The 19,828-nt window shown below is 46.3% G+C and overlaps 1 protein-coding gene and 1 long non-coding RNA gene across 3 annotated transcripts in view; one reads left to right on the top strand and one right to left on the bottom strand.

The window, feature by feature from the left end:
* Positions 1 to 415: 415 nt before the first annotated feature.
* Positions 416 to 19,828, top strand: part of LOC101689487 (transmembrane emp24 domain-containing protein 11) — a 19,936-nt gene continuing 523 nt past the window's right edge. Inside the window, exons 1-4 of the mRNA XM_045074519.1 lie at positions 416 to 611; positions 12,945 to 13,045; positions 18,226 to 18,351; positions 19,028 to 19,174. Of these exons, the coding sequence (XP_044930454.1) occupies positions 488 to 611; positions 12,945 to 13,045; positions 18,226 to 18,351; positions 19,028 to 19,174 (498 nt within the window). The 5' untranslated portion in view covers positions 416 to 487. The remainder of the gene's footprint in view (positions 612 to 12,944; positions 13,046 to 18,225; positions 18,352 to 19,027; positions 19,175 to 19,828) is intronic.
* Positions 19,482 to 19,828, bottom strand: part of LOC106003750 — a 27,372-nt gene continuing 27,025 nt past the window's right edge. For both annotated transcript variants that reach the window (XR_006605071.1, XR_001176420.2), the window contains one exon: positions 19,482 to 19,588. This is a non-coding gene — a long non-coding RNA (uncharacterized LOC106003750). The remainder of the gene's footprint in view (positions 19,589 to 19,828) is intronic.

Below are 19,828 nucleotides of genomic sequence, written 5' to 3'. Positions count from 1 at the left end.
CCACTGCCTCCCCACCCCACACCCCTGCCCTTGGTTCTCACCCCCTGGCCCAATGCTCACTTCCTTCTCCTTCACCTCCTGCCATACAGTCGGAACAACGACCATCTTGGCTTGGTCAGGACGGCACAGTGCGGGCCATTGCTGGACACCTGTTGAGCTGGGGACTTAGGGCTCCTCCAGTGCTTGGCCCTTGGCCCTGCAGTGTCTTTCATTCCATTATCACACTTCAAAATCCTTCAAAAATTAGAAAGGTGAAGGAACTTTGCCGCTACTGTGCTTGGAAATGCCCCGAGGTCCATACCTCTTTTTATCTTGTTCCCCGGGATTTGCTGCAGTTGCCCTGCCCAAGTGTGGCCACCATATGTCCCTTCTCACAAAAATCAATTTACAGAATTATCCAATGAACTACAAGCTCTCCATGGGCAGTGTCACTTGTAACTGACCCTTTTCAAGGGAAGTGCTCCTAGGAGTGGCTAAAGCAGCAGAAATGCAAACGTTAACGTTTATTTTCAGTTTTTATTTTTCACTTTCAACTGCTTTTTATTTTCACGTAGGGGAACGAGAGGAGAAATGCATAATAGAAGACATTCCAAGCGACACACTGATAACAGGTACGTCCAATGTGCTCCACTGAATGTTGAACTCAGCATGTCATTTTATGGAACGGTCCTAGTTTCTCGGTGCATATATTACCTGGTTCACGCTGTACGGTATCCTCTTGAGAGAGTTTATCAGGTTATGCAAACTTAACATGAAAGTAGCCTTTGGAGTGAATTGCACTGAATCATAAACTGGGAAACAAAGATAGGATGCCGCAGAATCCAAGGCTGATTTGTTTTTCTGGTTGTCAGGTTTCCTCAAGTAAAAGAATTTCTGATACCATTAATCATGCTAATTATGGTTGAATTCTTTAAAGATGAATGATGTCTCCCACCTGGTCCGGGGCAACAGTGAGAAACAGCAAATGCGGGAGGGCTCTGAGCCTCAGCTCCTGGAGCCCCCACAGCCCGATGGCGAGTAATGTGGACAGTGCACACGTGTGCAGAACCAAGGCTACTTTCCAAGCAGAATGCCCGCGAATCCAGCTCTCGGCATGTGATTTCTGCCCGTTCCCCACACTGCCACCAAACACATCTCCATATGGCTGCACTTACCTGGCCTCCGGAGAAAGAAACACGCACCCACGGGTTTCAGAATTGTATGGCAAATACAGTATATTCAAGTCCAGTTGATTTTAATGCAAAAGAGAGAAAAAAAAAAACAGCAGAATCTAACCCTAGTAGTATTCTCCAAAAGTCCATCATGGATTTTTACATCCAGTTCTATCTTACATTGACTAGTGCCAAGTTCTCTCCATTTCTCTTGGCCATTACATCCGGGTGTTCTATGGCGAAGCATATTAACCCACCCTGCATCAACCCATCCAACACACACAGCACCCTGTGGAGCCAAAGCCAGAGTCAGCAGTGTGAGACCAGGCTGGGGAGGAGCAGAACTGGCAGAAGGCATGGGGAGGAGAGCCAGGTGGTGTGGAGATGCCCACAGCGGCTGTGGCTGCTTCGGGAACTGTGTTTGGGGCTGTGAGGCACGATCAGGGCCGCCTAAGAGCTGTGCATCCCTGGGCAAGCTACTGAACCTCTCTGCTTCATTTGTGAAATGGGATAAAAATAATGACATCTGTCTCTTCTTGTTGTGATAATATCGGGATTAATATCTGCAAAGCTCTTAGAATGCAGCCAGACACATAGAACATCACTCTAAGTGTTTGCTTACGCCCCCTGACCTTAGCTCTCTCATTCCTGGGGATGTTCCTAGGGACCTGTGAAATTCAGCCAGCATTTGAATGGGCAGAGGAGGAATAAGAGGGACAGGAGGAGCCTGCCCACACTTCCTGCTGCCTGGTCCCCCGGCTGGATGGACATGTCCTGGGACACACCTGTGACAGTGAGCCCGAGGATCACCTGACCCTCTGGAGGGACCTGAGGCCAGAAGGCAGATGCAGCCAGACAGTGCTCTGCAGCTATCGGGAGGATGGGTTTCATGCTGGTCAGGCCCAAGGCCTGAGCCAGGAGACTCTTCTACTCCTCGTCCAGACTGTCCTGTACTGGTCCTTCTCAACTCTGAATGCCCCTCGCCCTGCATCCTCAACCTCAACTCTGTCCTGCCCAGTCTGTGGTCTTCTCAGCCCACCCCCTGCCATGCAACTATTTCGGGTAGAGCTCAGCCCCCTGAAGTGTGTCGTAACTACAAGGAAATTTGGAAACACATCAGCTCACACATTTCGATGTTTTTAAAGATAGAATATGGTCCTGGGGCACCTGGTTGGCTCAATCAGTACAACGTGTGACCCTCGATCTTGGGGTCATGAGTTCAAGCCCCACACTGGGTGCAGAGATTACATAAAATAAATAAATGAAGTTAAAAATTAAAAAAAAATTAAATGTCACCAGTTATAAAACATTATTATTAAAAAAGAGAACACGATCCTTAAGTCCCATAATATGCTAATGGAGAAAAAAAATACTTGATTAACCCTCCACCTGAAAAAAGGCAAGAAAGAAAGGATAAGGAACAAGGAACAAATAGGATAAATGGAAAACAAATAGCAATTTGGCAGTCTTAAACCCAAGTACATTTTATATTACACTAAGTGAAAAAGGGCAAAACTCTCCAATTGAAAGACAGAGATCATGAGACTAGACTTAAAAACAAAACACCTATATACTGTTCCCAAACGAAACACTATTTTTTGAGGGGGTAGTGGCAGAGGGAGTGGGAGAAAAAATCTCAGATAGCCTCCAGGACCAGCATGGAGCCCAATGCAGGGCTTGATTTCACAACCTTGAGATCATGACCTGAGCCAAAATCAAGAATCAGACTCTTAACCTAATGAGCCCCCCAGATGCCCCCTAAATGAAATACTTTAAATAGAAGGAAAGGCTGAAAGTAAAAAGATGGAAAAGACATACATGTAAAGATAAATGAAAAGAAAGTGTACTCAGAGCAGACTTTACAACACTAAGTATTACCAGAGGAAAAGACTCGCCAAGGACCGGTGTTGGGTTTAATAACAGAAAGATGTTCTGCATGTGTTTCCTACTTGACTATTTTGAATTTCTTCTAAGAGAATTTTGAGCATTTGATCATGCCAAACCATCAATTAAGTCTCTATTCTTATCATTACTTTTCCTTTAACTATGATTGTATCTTTAAACATTAGCCTACTGCTTTGATGTGCCAAATAATGTAGTAGCATACCAAAATACAATTCTTAAACGTTTCTTTGAAAAATCCCTTTTATGAGGAAAGTACCCTCTGCTCTCTTGTTCATTATATGCTGCAAGTTCCTGTCTCTACATTCAGGACCTTGGCTGTAGGTCAAGGGGGCAGGACCAGAGTTCACCTGCCCACAGCATGAATATGCTCTGGAAGGCTGGAGGCCAGCTTCTTTGGAGCTTTGAGTGCCTATGCTGCCTGAGCCAGAAAGTGACTGTTTCCTGTCCCTCCACCGTCCATGAAATCCCTGACTCTACTCAGCGCATGTGTGGTGGCCAACGCACGCGCCAAACCACATGGTTAAGAAGTGCTCATCCATAGTACACACTCATATTTAATTTTTAGATCTCCATGGAAGTGAAAACACAAATTTTAAGTTTTTCTGGGGATCAGTGGGGTTCTGAGACCCTGTCTGATATCTCTGGTCCCAGGGAGCACACACAGCGGTATCTCTTGTCTCTTTACCTCTGAGGCACAGAGGAATCCCATGAGAGACACCCATCTAGGAAGTTGGAGAGAGATGACCTCAGAGGCAGTCATCCAGATTTGCCCAGACTTGTGTTTTTGCTTATTGGGACTACAAATAACTAGACTGTGGGAATTCGGAGGAATTGGCCTTCTGCCATCCCCAGGGGGAGGCTGCCCAGAGCGCCACAGAAGACAGCGACTAGGCTTTCGCATCAACACCCTCATTGCCCAATAGCTTGGTGACTTTGGGCTCTGTTTCCTTATCTGTAACTTGCTGCTCACACCTGCCCTGGGGCGCCGCAGCGCCTGGTACAGCGGGCGGCCAGACGCGCGGCTGTTCACCTGTGAGTTCCCACCCTCTGGCGCTTGGTCTCTAGCCTTATCAGCTTGGCCTTGCAGGCTCCATTATGAACCACCAAAGCAGGTGTGGCGCTTGCTCCGGCTCAACCACCACCCCGCCCCCAAGCCCAAGAGGAAGGACACTGCCTGAGAAGCAGGGGAGAGCCCTGAGTCACCCTCCACCACCAGAGGAGGCTGGGGGGGGGGAGGCCCCATGTGCCTGTGCACTGCCCAGCCCAGGGCACTGCCAACAGATTCAGGATAAAAAAAATCCCGGTTCCATAAACTTGCTTAGAAACTTCAGAGTCAAATACATTGTTTTTTTACATTGTTTTTCTTAGTTCTTCCTAGTAATGTTCTTTGCTAATAAATCCTAGATTGTCATGAATGGAAAAAGGGAGTGTGGCCTTTCTGGGGGAGAGATAAGAGAAGAGGGAGGGAACTCTGGTGCGGGCAGCTATTCTGATGAGTTTTAAAGCACTTGCTTGCTGGTCCTTGGAGACATTTTTCAAACAAGGCTGCTGGTTTCTTTGTAAAAGGCAAGCAGTGAGGGGGGGCGCTGTGCCAGGAGCACAGTGACCATAATGTGGGAGACTGCTCATTAGAAAGAGATAATTAGAATTCAGAACCAATGAAATTTTGCTCCTGGATGGTCCTGTTCAAAAGGTCCCTGGATTTGATTCACTTTGCCAAAGTACCCAGGATTCTGTTTTTAATTCAGAGTACACACCCTGTTAGAAACAGGAGACAGAAGAAGAAGCATCACCAAGTCAAAGATCAATCTTATTCGTCCTCTGGAGAAGTCCCAACCAAGTATTTTTTTTTTTTTAAGATTTTATCTATTTATTTGACAGTGAAAGGGGGAGCACAAGCAGGGGGAGCAGCAGCAGAGGGAGAAGCAGGCTTCCCACTGAACAGGGAGCCTGATGCGGCACTTGATCCCAGGACTCTGGGATCATGACCCCAGCCGAAGGCAAACACTTCAACGACCAAGCCCCCCAGGCACCTCATCCAACCATGTCTTCACGGGACACCACAACATACCTCAGGGGTGTCTCAGGTCAGGCATCTTCTGAAGCCCACCCTGAACCAAGGATTCTGCGCAAGTAGTTCACTGAGGAGATGCTCTGAGGAGACAGAGGGAAAGCAGCCAGGCCGGGGACCTTTCAGATGAAGCCGGTTGGTGTCGTGCTGAGCCCGGGGGTGCAGGGACATGCGGTAATCCTACAGACACACGGCCCCGCACTTCCCAGGCTGAGGAGACCCCGCAGGAGCGAAGGCGGGCCAAGTCATGTGCCTGCACCTGATGGACAGACAGAGAGAATGTGGCATCCACATGATGGGATGTCATTTTGTCCCAAGACGGAATGAAATAAATAACAGTGACATTCTGACACTTGCAGGGGGTGAGGGGGGTGGTGAAGCCGAGAGGCGTCAGTCGCTGAGCTACAGTGGCCGCAGGAGGAGCCTCACGCCTTTGAGGCCCCAGAGGGGAGCGACGTTCACAAAGCCAAGACTGGGGGCAGGGGGCAGGGGACGGAGTGCGAGGGCGGGGCCCTGCGGACATGGGGACAGAGTTTTGGTTTCAGCAGATGGAAACGACTGGAGCACGACATCTGGATGGTGGCTGCCCAGTGTGAATACACCGGATGCTACCGAAATGTGTACCTAAAAAATGGTTAAAATGTTAAATTTTGTTACATGTATTTTAGCATGATTTTTAGAATTAAACAAATGGAGGATCAGCTGCCCCTGTGGTGTGTCCCACCTCCTGGCAGGTGACCGCTTACACGGCCCACCAGGCGGGGATCTCTAAGGCTCAGGGACCCTCCCAGCTCCCTGCACATGGCGCCCCTGAGGGGTCACAGGTCGCAGCAGAGCCGCTGCGGCCGGGGGGCACGGAGGGGTGGGACGGGGCTTTGGCGGTGTCCTCCAGGCTGCCCGCACACGGACGGCGGCTGCCGTTTCTCCTGGTCCAGGGAAAGTGCTCGGGCCCCCAGAGTGCTCCGAATTTCACCTGACACCTGGCCTTGCCACAAGCCCTTTGTCCATATACCCAGTTTCTAACGACTCCAGTCGGGGACAAATGTCTGCATTTCGATCATTTCTCTTCAGAGATGGAATGACAAGCACCTAAGCATAAATGTAAATGTGTGGATGTCCAAGACCCTCATCCTGGAAACCACCCACCAGCACGAGGGCGAGCCTGCGCTCCTGGGCCAGAACCACGGCAGAGGGTGAACAGAGAAGACCCAACAGGCCAGGAGCTCGACGGGAAGGCGCGTGGCCTCTCAGCAGGTGGGACAACATAGAGCAAAGCCCGTGGGGACTGAGCCACCCGCACCCGAGGCCAAACGTCCCGGCGAGGAAGCAGATGCAGGCTGTCAAACCCTAGGCCTAGGGTTTCACAATGAGCGTGGGTCGTGGCGAGCACTGGAAACTCCTGACCGAGATGCACATGTGTGTGCACACATGCCTCACAACCCTCACAGCAGCTCAATCAGATCGACCAGAAACCGGTTGCAGCTAAGGAGCCCCCAAGGGACGAGTGCAACACAGTCACCTCTCCAAACAGTGGCCCAGGGCGAGGCCTGTGCGCCGGCGACAGCATGCTCCGAGCCTGCACGCCTGCTGGCCAGGAGGAGCGGACACAAGCATGCAGATACACGGATGCATCTGTCCGCACTGGTCAGAGGCAGGCAGCCAGTGCAGGCAGCTGGGCTGTTGATGCTGTTTCCAGCAGGGCGATTTGGTGCTGATGACTGGTTGATGATGAGTGTGGGATGTGGCACGTGCATGTGTGCCCCCTCCTTCAGCCCCACCATGCTTCCCTGCGCTCCCTCCACATGGGCTCTCCAAACCGCTCCCAGCTTGGAGGGAAACAAAATGTCCTCAGGGCTGCTGCCTGGAGCGTTCTGGAATACATCACTCTGTATTCATCACTACTCCGGAAGGCAGCTACTCTCATGCCAGGCTCACTGGGGGCCAACCAGACGATTTGGCTTTTAACCAGCACCCTGCGGGCATCCCACAGGACTTCGTTCCTTGCTTGTGCGTCCAAGGCTGACTGCAGAGCTCTGGGCTCGGCCCTGAACAAATGACACCAGATCTTTCTTCAGCTCCCTAAGTACACTTGACTCTAGGTTACAGAAGGATATTTGAGGATAGAGAAAGATGATCACAAAAAACTGGGCAAAAAAACTAGGTTTCAATAGTATATACAGTATGATTTTACTTTTTGTAAAAATAGGCAATAAGTACTTAGAGGAAAAAGACTAGAAGAATAATCCTGAATACCCAAAACTTCCAGAGGGGATTTTTACTGTGTACAGTTCCTACAATGTATGCATTTTACTTGTCTGAAACCAACCAGTGGCTCCCGGTCCCAGCCCCAAGGACTCCGTCTGGGGTGGAAGACGCAACCACATTAGAGGTCAGAGGTCAGGGCTGAGTGCCTGACCAGGGTGTGCCCGGGGTCCCCAGGGAAACCAGGAGAGGCTTATGCACACTGCCTGCCTGGCCCCCAGCGGCTCCCAACCGGGGCTCACTGAGGGGAATAGCCACAAAATGCACCTGGGAAGCCCACTCATGCACACACACACTCTCTCCCTCTCTCCAAGGCCACGGGGTGAGTGGTGTAGTTTGTGGTGAGGAGGCCAACGCCCTTGATTCGCACATCAAGCTGAGTTTTAATACTGGCTTGGCCTTTTATTATCTGGACAGTTTCCAATAAACTGTTTGGAGCCTTTGGCCTTAGGCTCCTCACTGGTAAAAATAGGTATCATTCTCCCGACATTATAGGGTTGTAGGGTTCTGTGGGAGCTGAGGGAAGACACTGGACATTAAAAGTCCAATAACAAGGTCAGAAATAATTGATCAAGTGTCTACACTGCACTTATGACATGCTAAGTTCTGCATTAAATACACAATCTTCCTACGCTAAGAGGTTGACCATTACTATCATGGCTTTACCCAATGGAACTGTGAAGCAGAGCAGGGCAGGGTCTTGGCCAAGTGTCCCTGCTCAGAGCCAGACACCCTGCTGCTCTCTGTTCGTGTGGTAAGAAGCACCACCCAGCAGCCTGTCCCCTCTTTGAATGTGTTCATGCCCCCAACAGTGACCACTCGGTGGCAGACTCCCCGGGAAAAGTGCTTCTCTACTGCCATCTGGTGGCATCCCAGAGGCATGACACCTCCCGCCTTCCCTCCCCTCCAGCCTTGAGGGCTGTGGGAGGCTGCAGGGGGCACGCTCAGGGCCAGCAGAAAATGGCAAAGCAAGCAAAAACCACTCTCACTTGTTCTGATAACGCAAGGCAGCATGCCAGGAACACTGGCGCTTTAACAATGGGCCCAACCTTCACTCCTTCATTCAAAATCTTCATTGAACATGTTCCGTGGGAAACACACTCATTCACAAAACCTTACTGAGCCCTTACTCTAGAGCCAAACACTGCCCTCAGCTTGTTGTCAGGTCCAAGAGGCCCACGAGAGAGGAATACAGTTATCCCCGAGCTCTACCACCTTGCAGATGCAGACAAGGGGACTGCCCGACTGTGAGGACAGCTGGCATGCTGACGAGAATCACCCAGTATGGGCAAGTGTGGGAACAGTAACAAGAACAAAGTCCCAGAGAAATGGGAGGGGATGCCCCAACCACTCCAGCAAGAGCCAGGGCAGCAAGGGAGAGTTGCAGAGGGCTTAGGGTATAGGGATGCGGACCATTCCCATCTGAGAGGCAGGGAAGGGTGCTGGAAGTGGGCCAGGAGGAAGATTTGACAGGTTTCACAGAATGGGAAACGCGAGATTTCCAGCTGGTCAAACATTTGCAAAGTGACCGGTCAGCCTGGCCTTGTGCTCCTTCCAGGAACATTCAGCTGCTTCAGCAAAGGTGCTGGATCAGGTTTGGGGCTTTCTTGCTCAAGTTGGTGAACTTTCCATTAAGTACTTGAAAGGAAATGCATATTCCGCTTTTGCTGGGGCGCAGGGGGCGTGCTCTGTGGTGTCAGGTAGGTGCTGCTGGCTGGCGGTGCTCAGCCCTTCCACCTGCTGGCTCGTTCTCCCTCTGTTACTGACAAGTGCCGTCCCCACAACCGTGCCTTTGTCTACTTCTCTTTTCAGTTGCTTTATGTCATGTGTTTTCAAACTGTTTATGCTTTTAGGGTGGTTGTCTTCCGAGTGAAAGGACCCCTTTATCATTATGTAATGTCCATCTTTGTCCTTGGTAAATTTCATTGCTCTGAAATCTACTTTATCTGATACTTCTAGAGCCGCTCAAGATTTCTTTCATTAACATCAGAATGATATGCTTCTTTTATCCTTTTACTTTTAACCTATCTACAGCATTATATCCAAAGTGACTTCCTTGTACACCACATAACAGTTGGGTCATTAAAAAAAAAAAAAAATCCAGGGATGCCTGTTTGGCTCAATTGGTTAAGGGGCTGCCTTCAGCTCAGGTCATGATCCCAGCGTCCTGGGATCGAGTCCTGCATAGGGCTCCTTGCTTGGCAGGGAGCCTGCTTCTCCCTCTGCCTCTGCCTACCACTCTGTCTGCCTGGGCTCGCTTGCTTTCTCTCTCTCTCTCTCTCTAACAAATAAATAAATAAAGTCTTTTAAAAAATATTTGTTAAAAAAATAAATAAAAATAAAAATCCATTTGGACAATCTTTGTTTAATCTCTGTTTAGGCCATTTACATGTCATTATTACATATAATGTATTATGTCAGGACTTAAGACTGCTATTTCATTATTTTTTTCTTTTTGTTCCTTCTGCTTTTTGTTCCCATTTTCCATTTCCTAGCTTCCTCTGGGTCACTTGAATGTTTTGTAATATTCTACTTTTGCTTTATCTATAGTATTTTTCACCATATATCTTTGTGTAGTTTCTGTTGGTGGTTGCTGTAGGGATTACACTATGCATACGTCTCACAGTCTACAAGGATCCATATTTTGTCATTTCAACAGGAATGCAGAAACCTTACGACCATATGCCTTTGCCCTCCCCACCCTTAGAATGGAGTTATCTTAAATATAATCTCTACAAGCTTCGAGAACCACATCAGACAATATTATATAGACTGTTTGCTTTCAACTGTCAAACAATTTTAAGAATAGCGAATGTTCTGCTGTTTTCCTAGTTACTCTTTCTATTATTTTCTCTTCATTCCTGATGTTCCAAAGTTCCTTATCATCTGCTTTGGAGTTCTTTGAATAACTTCTTTAAACAACTATTTTAAAGCAGGTGTTTGGTGCAAAGTTCCCTTGGTTTTCCTTGACCTAAGAATATTTTGCCTTCATTCTGAAGGTTACTTTCCGTGGATATAGTATTGTTTGACCATTCTTTCAACATGTGCCTCTTCCCTCTGGCCTCCACGTTTCTGATGAGAAATATGCAGTCGTTCAAACTGTGGTTTCACTAACAGTGATGCATAATCTCTCTCCATGTTCCATTTATATATTTTTGTCCTTAAGAACAGAGTCTGGAGGTGGGCAGGGGGGGGCTCCCGCCCTACACTCCCGGTCAGCCATGGACCCAACAGGAAGACATGCACCTTACACCTGCAATTACCTTAGCTACCACTTTACTATCCCAGCAGGAGGAAGGAAGGTTTGGAGACTGTGGGGCTGGTGACTATGGGGCCTGTGACTGTGGGGCCGGCGACTGTGGGGCCAGTGTCTGTCTGTCATCTGGATCCCAAGGGCCTCACTCTGCAAGGCCTGCTCCTCTGGTCTGCGCCCAAGCCACGTTCCCCTCTCAGGCCTGTCAGGGACCAATGTCCTTGCCTCCAGGGAGGCCCTAGGCCTGGACCTGTGGCTCTGGGCTCTGGACTAGGTGGATGGAGCTCAGCGTCTGCAGCTCATGAGCTATGTGACCTAATCCTGGAGTCAGTTTCCAACCTGTGAGATCAGGGCAGCAACACACAATCCCACACTTTCCACAACCTCTGCCATTTGCACGTGATCTGTTCTTGATCCTTCACTCTTCTCTCCACACAGCCAACACGGCAGAAGGAAAGCCCCAGCGTTCCACTCCAGCCAGCCACTTCCCCAAACCCTTCCTGCCCTGGACTCTGCCACATTCCCACCACGTCACCTACCATGCTCTCCCTGCTCCCCTCACTCCAGCCACTCTGTGGTTCCTTGGCTACCCGGGCATGCTCCTGCCCCAGGACCTCTGCATGCACTCCCACTTGAAACCATCCTGCCCCAGGAGCCACCGGCATGATGTGCGCCAAAGGGGAAAGGAACTATACTGCCTGAGTTTGAATCCTGACTCTGCCACTTGCTAGGTGTGGGACCTTATTCAAATTACTTTTTTGTATTTTTGTTTCATCATATGTAAAATTGTCATTAAAGCAGTATCACTGGGGTGTCTCAGTGGTGCAGTTGGTTAGACATTGGACTCTTGGTTTAGGCTCAGGTCATGATCTTGGGGTTGTGGGATTGAGCCCCACATGGGGCTCTGTGCTCAGAGCAGAGTCTGCATGGGATTCTCTCTCCCTCTGCCCCTGCCTCCCCCAAAATAAATAAGCAATTTTTAAAGAATATCTATAGTATCACTTACATAGTGTTGTCATGAAATTCAGACTATGAATTAGAATACTCTTAGAGAACAGTCTTGGAATGCTTGGCAAATCATTAGCACTAAATGTGATGTACAGACATAACTTAAACACTGTATAAAATAAGTACATATTTCCCCCCCTCCATTCCTTTGGGTCTTTGCTCCAACTTCAGAGAAGCTTTCCCAACTTCCCCATATAATACTCAAAGTCCCCTATCCCTTTTACTTGCTTTTTCTCACAGCATTCGTAACATCTCCCACATTATATACTTATTTCCTTACTCTCTGTCCTCAGCTTCTAGACTAGTGCTATCTCCGTGCAAGGAGCTCATACTTAAAACGGACTCAGTGAAGTAGTAAAAATACCTCCTTGGAGCACATTTGAAGAATCACTGGGTGGCATGTTAGGTGCCTGGCATGGTACCTGGTGTGCATAAGGCACCACTGGCTATTTTTCAATGGCTTTCAATAAACATGAACTCTGTTTTCATTCCCATTGTACCTTGCAAGGGTTCAAGGGGCAAGTTAAGCTGTATGATGCTTTCATATACGAAAAGGAGGAAGTGAGAGGCTCTTCCCGTGCTGCAAACTTTAGCAGGAGCCTCGGAAGGCGGGCATAGAAAGGACTTGACAGGATACACCTATGTCTTAGGAGGGAATCGTGTTGGGTGAGCTAGAGAAGGAAGAGACCAAAGACAGAACTACTGGGGTCACTGGGAAAGTCCTGACCCACAGGAAGTTTGCATTCTAGATAGAAAGCTTTCACAGGCTTTTTATTTTTTCAATAGTCCTCACAACTGTGAAGACTTGGGAGGGATACATATTATCCCCATTTTCCGAGAGAGGGGACGCCAGAGGGGTGCAGTCACCGGTGGGGGATGGGGGGGTGGCAAGAACGAGGGTTGGGCCAGGAGCCCCCACCTCCCCCTTTATCCCCGGTCTTCCCACTCAGCTATGTGACTTCATCACCACACTCACAGTGTTTTGTGATTTAGATAATTTGAATAAAATAAATTCATTTATCAGTAATCATGTGCAAGTATTTCCTACACTTGTTTTTTTTTAAAGATTTTTATTTATTTATTTGACAGAGAGAGATCACAAGTAGGCAGAGAGGCAGGCAGAGAGAGAGGAAGGGAAGCAGACTCCCTGCTGAGCAGAGAGCCTGATGTGGGACTCGATCCCAGGACCCTGAGATCATGACCTGAGCTGAAGGCAGCGGCTTAACCCACTGAGCCACCCAGGCGCCCATTCCTACACTTATTTTATAATAAATGTCTTATGTTTTTGAAACAGGGACTTTCAAGATACAGCAGTGGGACATACACAGACAAGATTTCCTTGAATCTGCTCCTGGCTTGGGAATGTTTGTGACTGTTACAACTTACAATGATGAGGTAAAACATTCTTTTACGTTTTGCTATTAAAATTTTTCACTTGCCAAACATTCATATCATGTACCCCCACAGACTTAAAAAAGAAATCTCTGCCTAAGCACTCATTAACCAGAATGGACAATTTTTAATGTGTCTAGTCCTGAATAAAAGGGCTACACAGAGATGTGGAAAGTGCTAGTCTCTAGTGAGCCAGTTGTCTAGTTCAAGAGCGGAGACCTTAACATAAAGTATTTTATTTTATTTATTTTATTTTTTTATTTTTTATAAAATTAGGCTACACCTATTTTTTTTTAAGATTTTATTTATTTATTTGACAGAGAGAGATCACAAGTAGGCAGAGAGGCAGGCAGAGAGAGAGAGAGGAGGAAGCAGACTCCTTGCTGAGCAGAGAGCCTGATGTGGGACTCGATCCCAGGACCCTGAGATCATGACCTGAGCCGAAGACAGCGGCTTAACCCACTGAGCCACCCAGGCGCCCAACATAAAGTATTTTAGAACAATGTAAATGAGAGGCCTCATGCTCATCACCCTGAGATTCGCTGGCCTGGCTGGGCCACAGTCTCCCCTCTCCTCCCTGGCAAATCTCTGGGTCTGTTTGGCCTCCCAGGCCTCCTCCTCTCTAGGTTAGCAGGAATGGAAGAGGCACCAGGGTCCAGTGGTGAGAATATGAATGTTGGAGTCAGAGCCAAGTTGAAATATAGACTGTCAAGCTCAATCTTCAGTAGGTTGTTGATGGCTCCAGTGCTCAGTTTTCTCATCTGTACAATGGATGTAGCAGTGACCTCTGTTCATTGAGCTGTGACAGCTCAAGATACTGGCTTGCTCAGTCCCATCACTCAAACACTGTTGCGAGAACTACATCCCTTTGGAGTTAGAGCTGCCCTGGGGACGTGCCTGTGGGACAGCAGGATGGGTGGCAAAGCCTCATGCAGCAGAACAGGTATCTCCTCTGGGGAAGAGAGGATGCAAATTTCCTGTTCTTGTTAAACTGGGTGATTGCCTGGTTTGAGCTCAGGAGACATTCTGACACCTCCACTCCTGTGGAGACAGGGAATGGGGTCACGGGAGACTCCACTCCAACTGGGTTGTTGGGACCCTTGACCCTGGCTGGTACAGCATCTTCTCTCGGTGTACTTGGCACCTGCTTGACGGTGGTTCTGCTGGGGCTGGTCCTCATAGCTACCTCCCCTCCCTACAGCCCGCCTCCTGAGCTTTTGCCCAATTATGCCAAAACCCAGTTCTCCTCTGTTCTTTCATGAGCAATCTGGAAATGTCTCTATGATTTATTAAGTGCTGAATCCAAATTTTAGTTGAGCTAAAAACCATCACAGAACATCCCAGTCATTATTTTTAAGACCGAGAAGGTTCATTCTTCAAAAATAAAATTGCCTGAAACAGTACCCCCTTCTACAAGGGAGGAAAGATATTTTCATTCATTCTGCATTCAACAAATATTTATCACGGGCCTAATATATACCCAACCCTCTTCTTGACCTAAGAGACAAAATTCTCACCCCATAGGCCTGATTTTTAAGAGAGCTCTCCCCATTTTGAAGAATAAGAAACAGCCCTGGTTTCAAAATTTCTTAGGAGATTCCCCCCCATTTAATGTCCTTATCAGCACCTCCACAAGGCCTCTGACTGTTTTCACTTGGGTCAGTGTGTCTGGAAGCATGGGATATTCTTAGTTGCCCACCTTGATCATGTGTCCATCCCTATGGTGTATGATTGACAGCCCCAGGGAATGACATGTCTGGTAGGGTAAGCAGGGCAGACAGTAACAACCTATATACACCATACAAACACATGCAGTTTGCATTCCATTAATTCCCTAATGATTAGTGATGTTGAGCATCTTTTCATGTGCTTTCTGGCCTTTTTTTCTTTTAGCAATTTGAGTGTATCAACAGACTGCCTTCTGGTCTCCAGAGTTTCTGATCAGAAGTCTGCTGTTAATCTCAGTGTTGTTTTCAAACCCACACAGGGTTTGAATTCATGAAGGTGAGATCAAGCCCTGTGCTGAGATCAAGAGTTGAATGCTTAACTGACTAAGCCACCCAGGTGCCCCAAAGTCTGTTGATATTCTTATTGAGGATCCCTTGTATGTGACAGTTATGAAGATCCTTGATATTTGGAGGACAGTGTCCGTTTCGCTCTGCTTCCATGCTGTGGGCAGACTGTCCAGCAATTCACACACAACTGTCTGCCACATAGCTGGGGGTGAGGATAGGTAGCTGCTACGGTGCTAAGAGCTGACACCGACCAAAATTAACCATAGTTTCCCACATGGAGCTTCCCCTGGAAGTTGCAAGCCTTCACTAGACTCCATAGTTCCAGAACAGTTACATCAGATGGATTCTAACAGTATGATCGTGGTCTAGATGGGAAGACAGGCTCCTGGTGCTATATACCTCACCATCTTCCCAAGATTCTCTCCTAGTTCAAAATGTTCTTAAATTTCTCTTAGGATTTCTTCCTCAACAAATGTTCTTTAGAAATGTGCTTCATTGGGCTCCTGGGTGGCTCAGTGGGTTAAGCCTCTGCCTTCAGCTCAGTTAATGATCTCAGGGTCCTGGGATGGAGCCCTGCATCAGGCTCTCTGCTCAGTGGGGAGCTTGCTTCCCCCTCTCTCTCTGCCTGCCTCTCCCTCCTTGTGATCTCTGTCAAATAAATAAATAAAATCTTTAAAAAAAAATGTGCTTCATCTCTACATATTTTGGAATCTTTGTTATTGACAAGCTATCTATTGTTGTATTGATTTCTACTTTAACTCCATAGTGTCCTAAGAGCAGACTTTGTGTGGTTCCTGTTACCATTATTCTTTACTGAAGTACAGTTGATAGTTTCTACTATTTTAAATGTGCTGAGGAGTGTTTTGGGGCCAGAACTGGTGTGGTTTGGTCAGCGCTCCAGGTAAGCTGGAGAAATATGTGTACTCTGCTGTCACTGCATGAGGCAGGCTGCCCTCAGACGTCACGTGCAGGTGACTGACAGCGCTGCTGAGTCTGAGATGTCCTTCCCGACCTGCTGCTGGATCTGCCCACTCCGGGCACAAGGCTGTCGGCATCTCCAGCTTCCAAGGCAGACTCTCCCCCTCCGGCATTCCTGTCCTTTTTCGTTGCACAGAGTTTTGTGCTGTGTCATTCGGTGCTCACTCATTCAGGATTTGTTTGTCTCCTTGGATAATTGGCCTCATTGTCTTTATGTAATGCTCCATTATGTAATTATCCCCATAATTTTCCTTGATCCAAAGTCTACTGTGTCTGAAGTTAATATGAGCACTCTGGCTTTTTTTGTAAGGTTAATGGTAACATATACATCTTTCTCCATCCTTTAATTTTTAATCTACATGTGTCTTTATATTTAAAGTGGGTTTCTTGTAGACAACATATGGTTTTGGTTTTTTATCCACTCTGACGATCTCTTTTGCTTGGTACATGTAGACCACTGACATTCAAAGTTGATAACTGATCTCCCATCCAAGTACTAACCAGGCCCGACCCTGCTTAGCTTCCGATATCAGACAAGATAGGGCATATTCAGGGTGGTATGGCTGTAGACATTCAAAGTGATTATTGAAAGCACTGGATGAATATCCACCATGTTTGTTCTCATTTCCTATTCACTGCCCTTGTTTTTTGTTCCTATTTTTGTCTTCCACTTTTTCTCTTTTGTGATTCTAATTGGCATATTTTATGTGCATTTTATCTCCTTTCTATCAATTTATACTTTAACTTTTTAAGAAATGGTTACCCTAGAGTTTGCAGTGCATAATTGCAACTAACACAAGTCCACTTTCAAGTAGCGCCACACCTCTTCACAGGGAATACAAGCACTTCGAGGAGCAAAACATCCCAAATTTCTCCCTCCCATCCCTTGTCATGCTGTCACCTGTGTCACTTGCACACCCACTACAACCAAATACATTGTTACTCTGTGAATTAAGAAGAGTTTTCCTTTACCTTCACTTATTGCTTCTCTGATGCTCTTTCTTTCTCTATGAAGATCTGGCTTTCTGATCTGTATCATTTTCCTTCTCCCTGAAGAACGTAACAGTTCTTGCAAGGTAGGTCTATCAGGGACAAATTTCCTACGTTTTTCTTTGTCTGAGAAAATTTTTATTTCTCCTCCACTTTTGAAGGAGAGTTTTGCAGGATACAGAATTCTAGGTTGGTGGGTTTATTCTCTTTGCTCTTCTTGCCTGCATGGTTTCTGAAGGGAAGTCAGGTATAATTTTTACCTCTGTCCCTCTATAGCTAAGGTGCTTTTCTCTGACAGATCTAGAAAGAATTGGTTTTCATTGTGTTCATCTTTTTACTTATTGGGACAGAATAGCAACTTCCAAACATCTTGATGACAGAAGTCCTATACCTGTTTTTAAAATGGCAAACAACACGGAAATTAGCTAAACATAAAATCAAAGTTGTCCAACAAATATAACCAACTAAAAGCTTGGTGTGTATTCTTCAGAATCTTCTTCTATGCTTATAGAAACATACACACATACATACGTACTTTTACAAATGATATTTTAATAAAAAATAGGATCCCATATGCACTGCTTTAGCACTGGATATACTGGATATCGTGGACATATTTAGTACAGAATGGTTATGGGTTAATATTCTCTCTTTTTTTTTTTTGTCCCATAACATTCCTTTATTTGGATTTGCCTGAATTTAATTAATCCTTTACTGAAAGGTACTAAAATAATTTCAAGAAGACAACTTTGCCATTACAAAAAATACCACACTGAGTATCACTTTACATATAATTTTGTCTACTTGTGCACTTCCATAGAATAAATTCCTGTAAGTAGAACCACTGAGTCTATAGTTACATATATTTTAATTTTTAATATATATCACTGAACTGCTTTCCAAATGATTATTCAACTTACGTACCCAAATCATTATTTAGAGATAGTATTTCTCAATATTATCGGTGGACACTTTCATTTAAATCTTTGCCAATCTGATAGTAAATAAGGGATGTCTTACTCTGTGTGTGTGTGTGTGTGTGTGTGTGTGTGTGGTTTTTATAAACAAGAATAAATATTTTTCAGTTTATTGACCATTTCTTCTTTAGGAACTACACAGTTTTTACTAAACCAACAGGAGAGTTCTGTTTTTAAGAAGGGAAAGTAGAAAATAATAAACTATGGAAATCTTCAATCCTAGGTATTACTGTCCAAGTTATATGGCCCACAAGGAAGGTTCTACTTTACTTCACATTCACCTGGCGAACACATCATTTGCTTGGAATCTAATTCTACGAGACTTGTGTCATTTGGTGGGAGTAAGCTGGTGAGTGTATGCCTCCCATGTCCTAGTTGATGAACACAGCACCAGCACTATTCAGGCATGACGTTGGTATGCAGAACCATTATACCCAGACTGGCTAGAAACTTATTAAAGTCCTTTGCCCAGATCTCAGTGCAGCAACCAAAGAGGGAGCTGGAGAGCTTGGAAGGGGTTCAAAGGAGAGCCACAGCATTGATTAAAGGCCTTGAAAAACAAGAACCGTGAGGGAAGGTTGAAAGAACTGTGATTACTCAGGCCTGAAAACAAGCAAAGGCTGGAGGGTAAATTAACAATGGAATTCCAATAAATAAAACTCTTATATGGCAGATGGTGATTGGTTATTTTCTAAATGAGCTGAGAGCAGAGGAACAGAATCTGTATTTTAGGATCAGAAATTTAAGTCCTATGAAAAGAAAATTTTCCTTAATCAAATATTTCAGTGCTTAAAGCATTTACCTCGTAGTAAATTTGATACTCAGGGTCATGAGAGTATTAATGAGTATTACAGAGGAAGACTACTGAGTATGGCCAGGGGAGACAGGCAGTGAGAGATGGAGAATGAAGCAGGGCCTCCTCTTGAAGAGGGGGTGTGGGGAGAGGCAGGAGTCGGGGGACACAACAAGGGAAACACAGAGTAGAGCTGTTTTAAGAATGCTTCTTCCTTTTACTCTTTGTACAGCGGATCCACTTAGAGATTCGAGTTGGACAACACGACCTTGATGCAGCCATTGCTCAAGCAAAGGACAAAGTTAATGAAGTTAGCTTCAAGTTGGAACACCTAATTGAGCAAATTGAGCAAATAGTCAAAGAACAAAACTATCAAAGGGTCAGTTTGCCTGTTCAGCTTATTTTATCTCTTCCTGCCAGGAACGCAATTCTGGAGACAAAGCCCCCAAACCATGGAAAAAATAAACTCCTGTTCCTTGGTCTTTCTCTCTGAGCTAGCACTGTAGGAACACCTGGGGTAAAGGAAAGGAACAATCTTTCATTGTCTTTTCACTCTCTGCCAGACTGCGAGCTCCTCTAGGAAAGGGGACTGCAGCTCATTTGCCTTTCCGGTGTGGGCTTCACAGAATGAATAAATAAATGTTCCCAGACACACCCAACATGTATGAAGAGGCTCAGAATGCCCATTTTCTAGATCACAGTTTTATTCTTGTGACACTGTGTGTCTCCCGGGTCCTGTGTTCAGTGGACTCTGGTCAGAGATGGGATCAAATCCAGACTCCAGCTCCCTTACCTGGAAAATAGGAGGACGGGTGTGCTTGGCAAAGTGCCCAGCCTGAAGTAAAGTGGAGGACAGCAATTTTGAAAATCTATCACTATTGGCTAACATTCACTTGCTCAATGGTGACAAATAAAATATACAAGATAATAGATCAAACAGCAGATATTTTACATCAAAATACAAATACATGTTTTATTTAAGGTTGATTCTTAATCCTTTTCTTTAGCTACCAACATACACCAAGTTAGAAAA

This window comes from Mustela putorius, unplaced genomic scaffold (genome assembly GCF_011764305.1).
Source record: "Mustela putorius furo isolate JIRA1106 unplaced genomic scaffold, ASM1176430v1.1 tig00000083_pilon_pilon_pilon, whole genome shotgun sequence".
Lineage (NCBI taxonomy): Eukaryota > Metazoa > Chordata > Mammalia > Carnivora > Mustelidae > Mustela > Mustela putorius.
The sequence above is the reverse complement of the archived record's forward strand: the minus strand, read 5'-3'. Positions and strand labels throughout refer to the sequence as shown.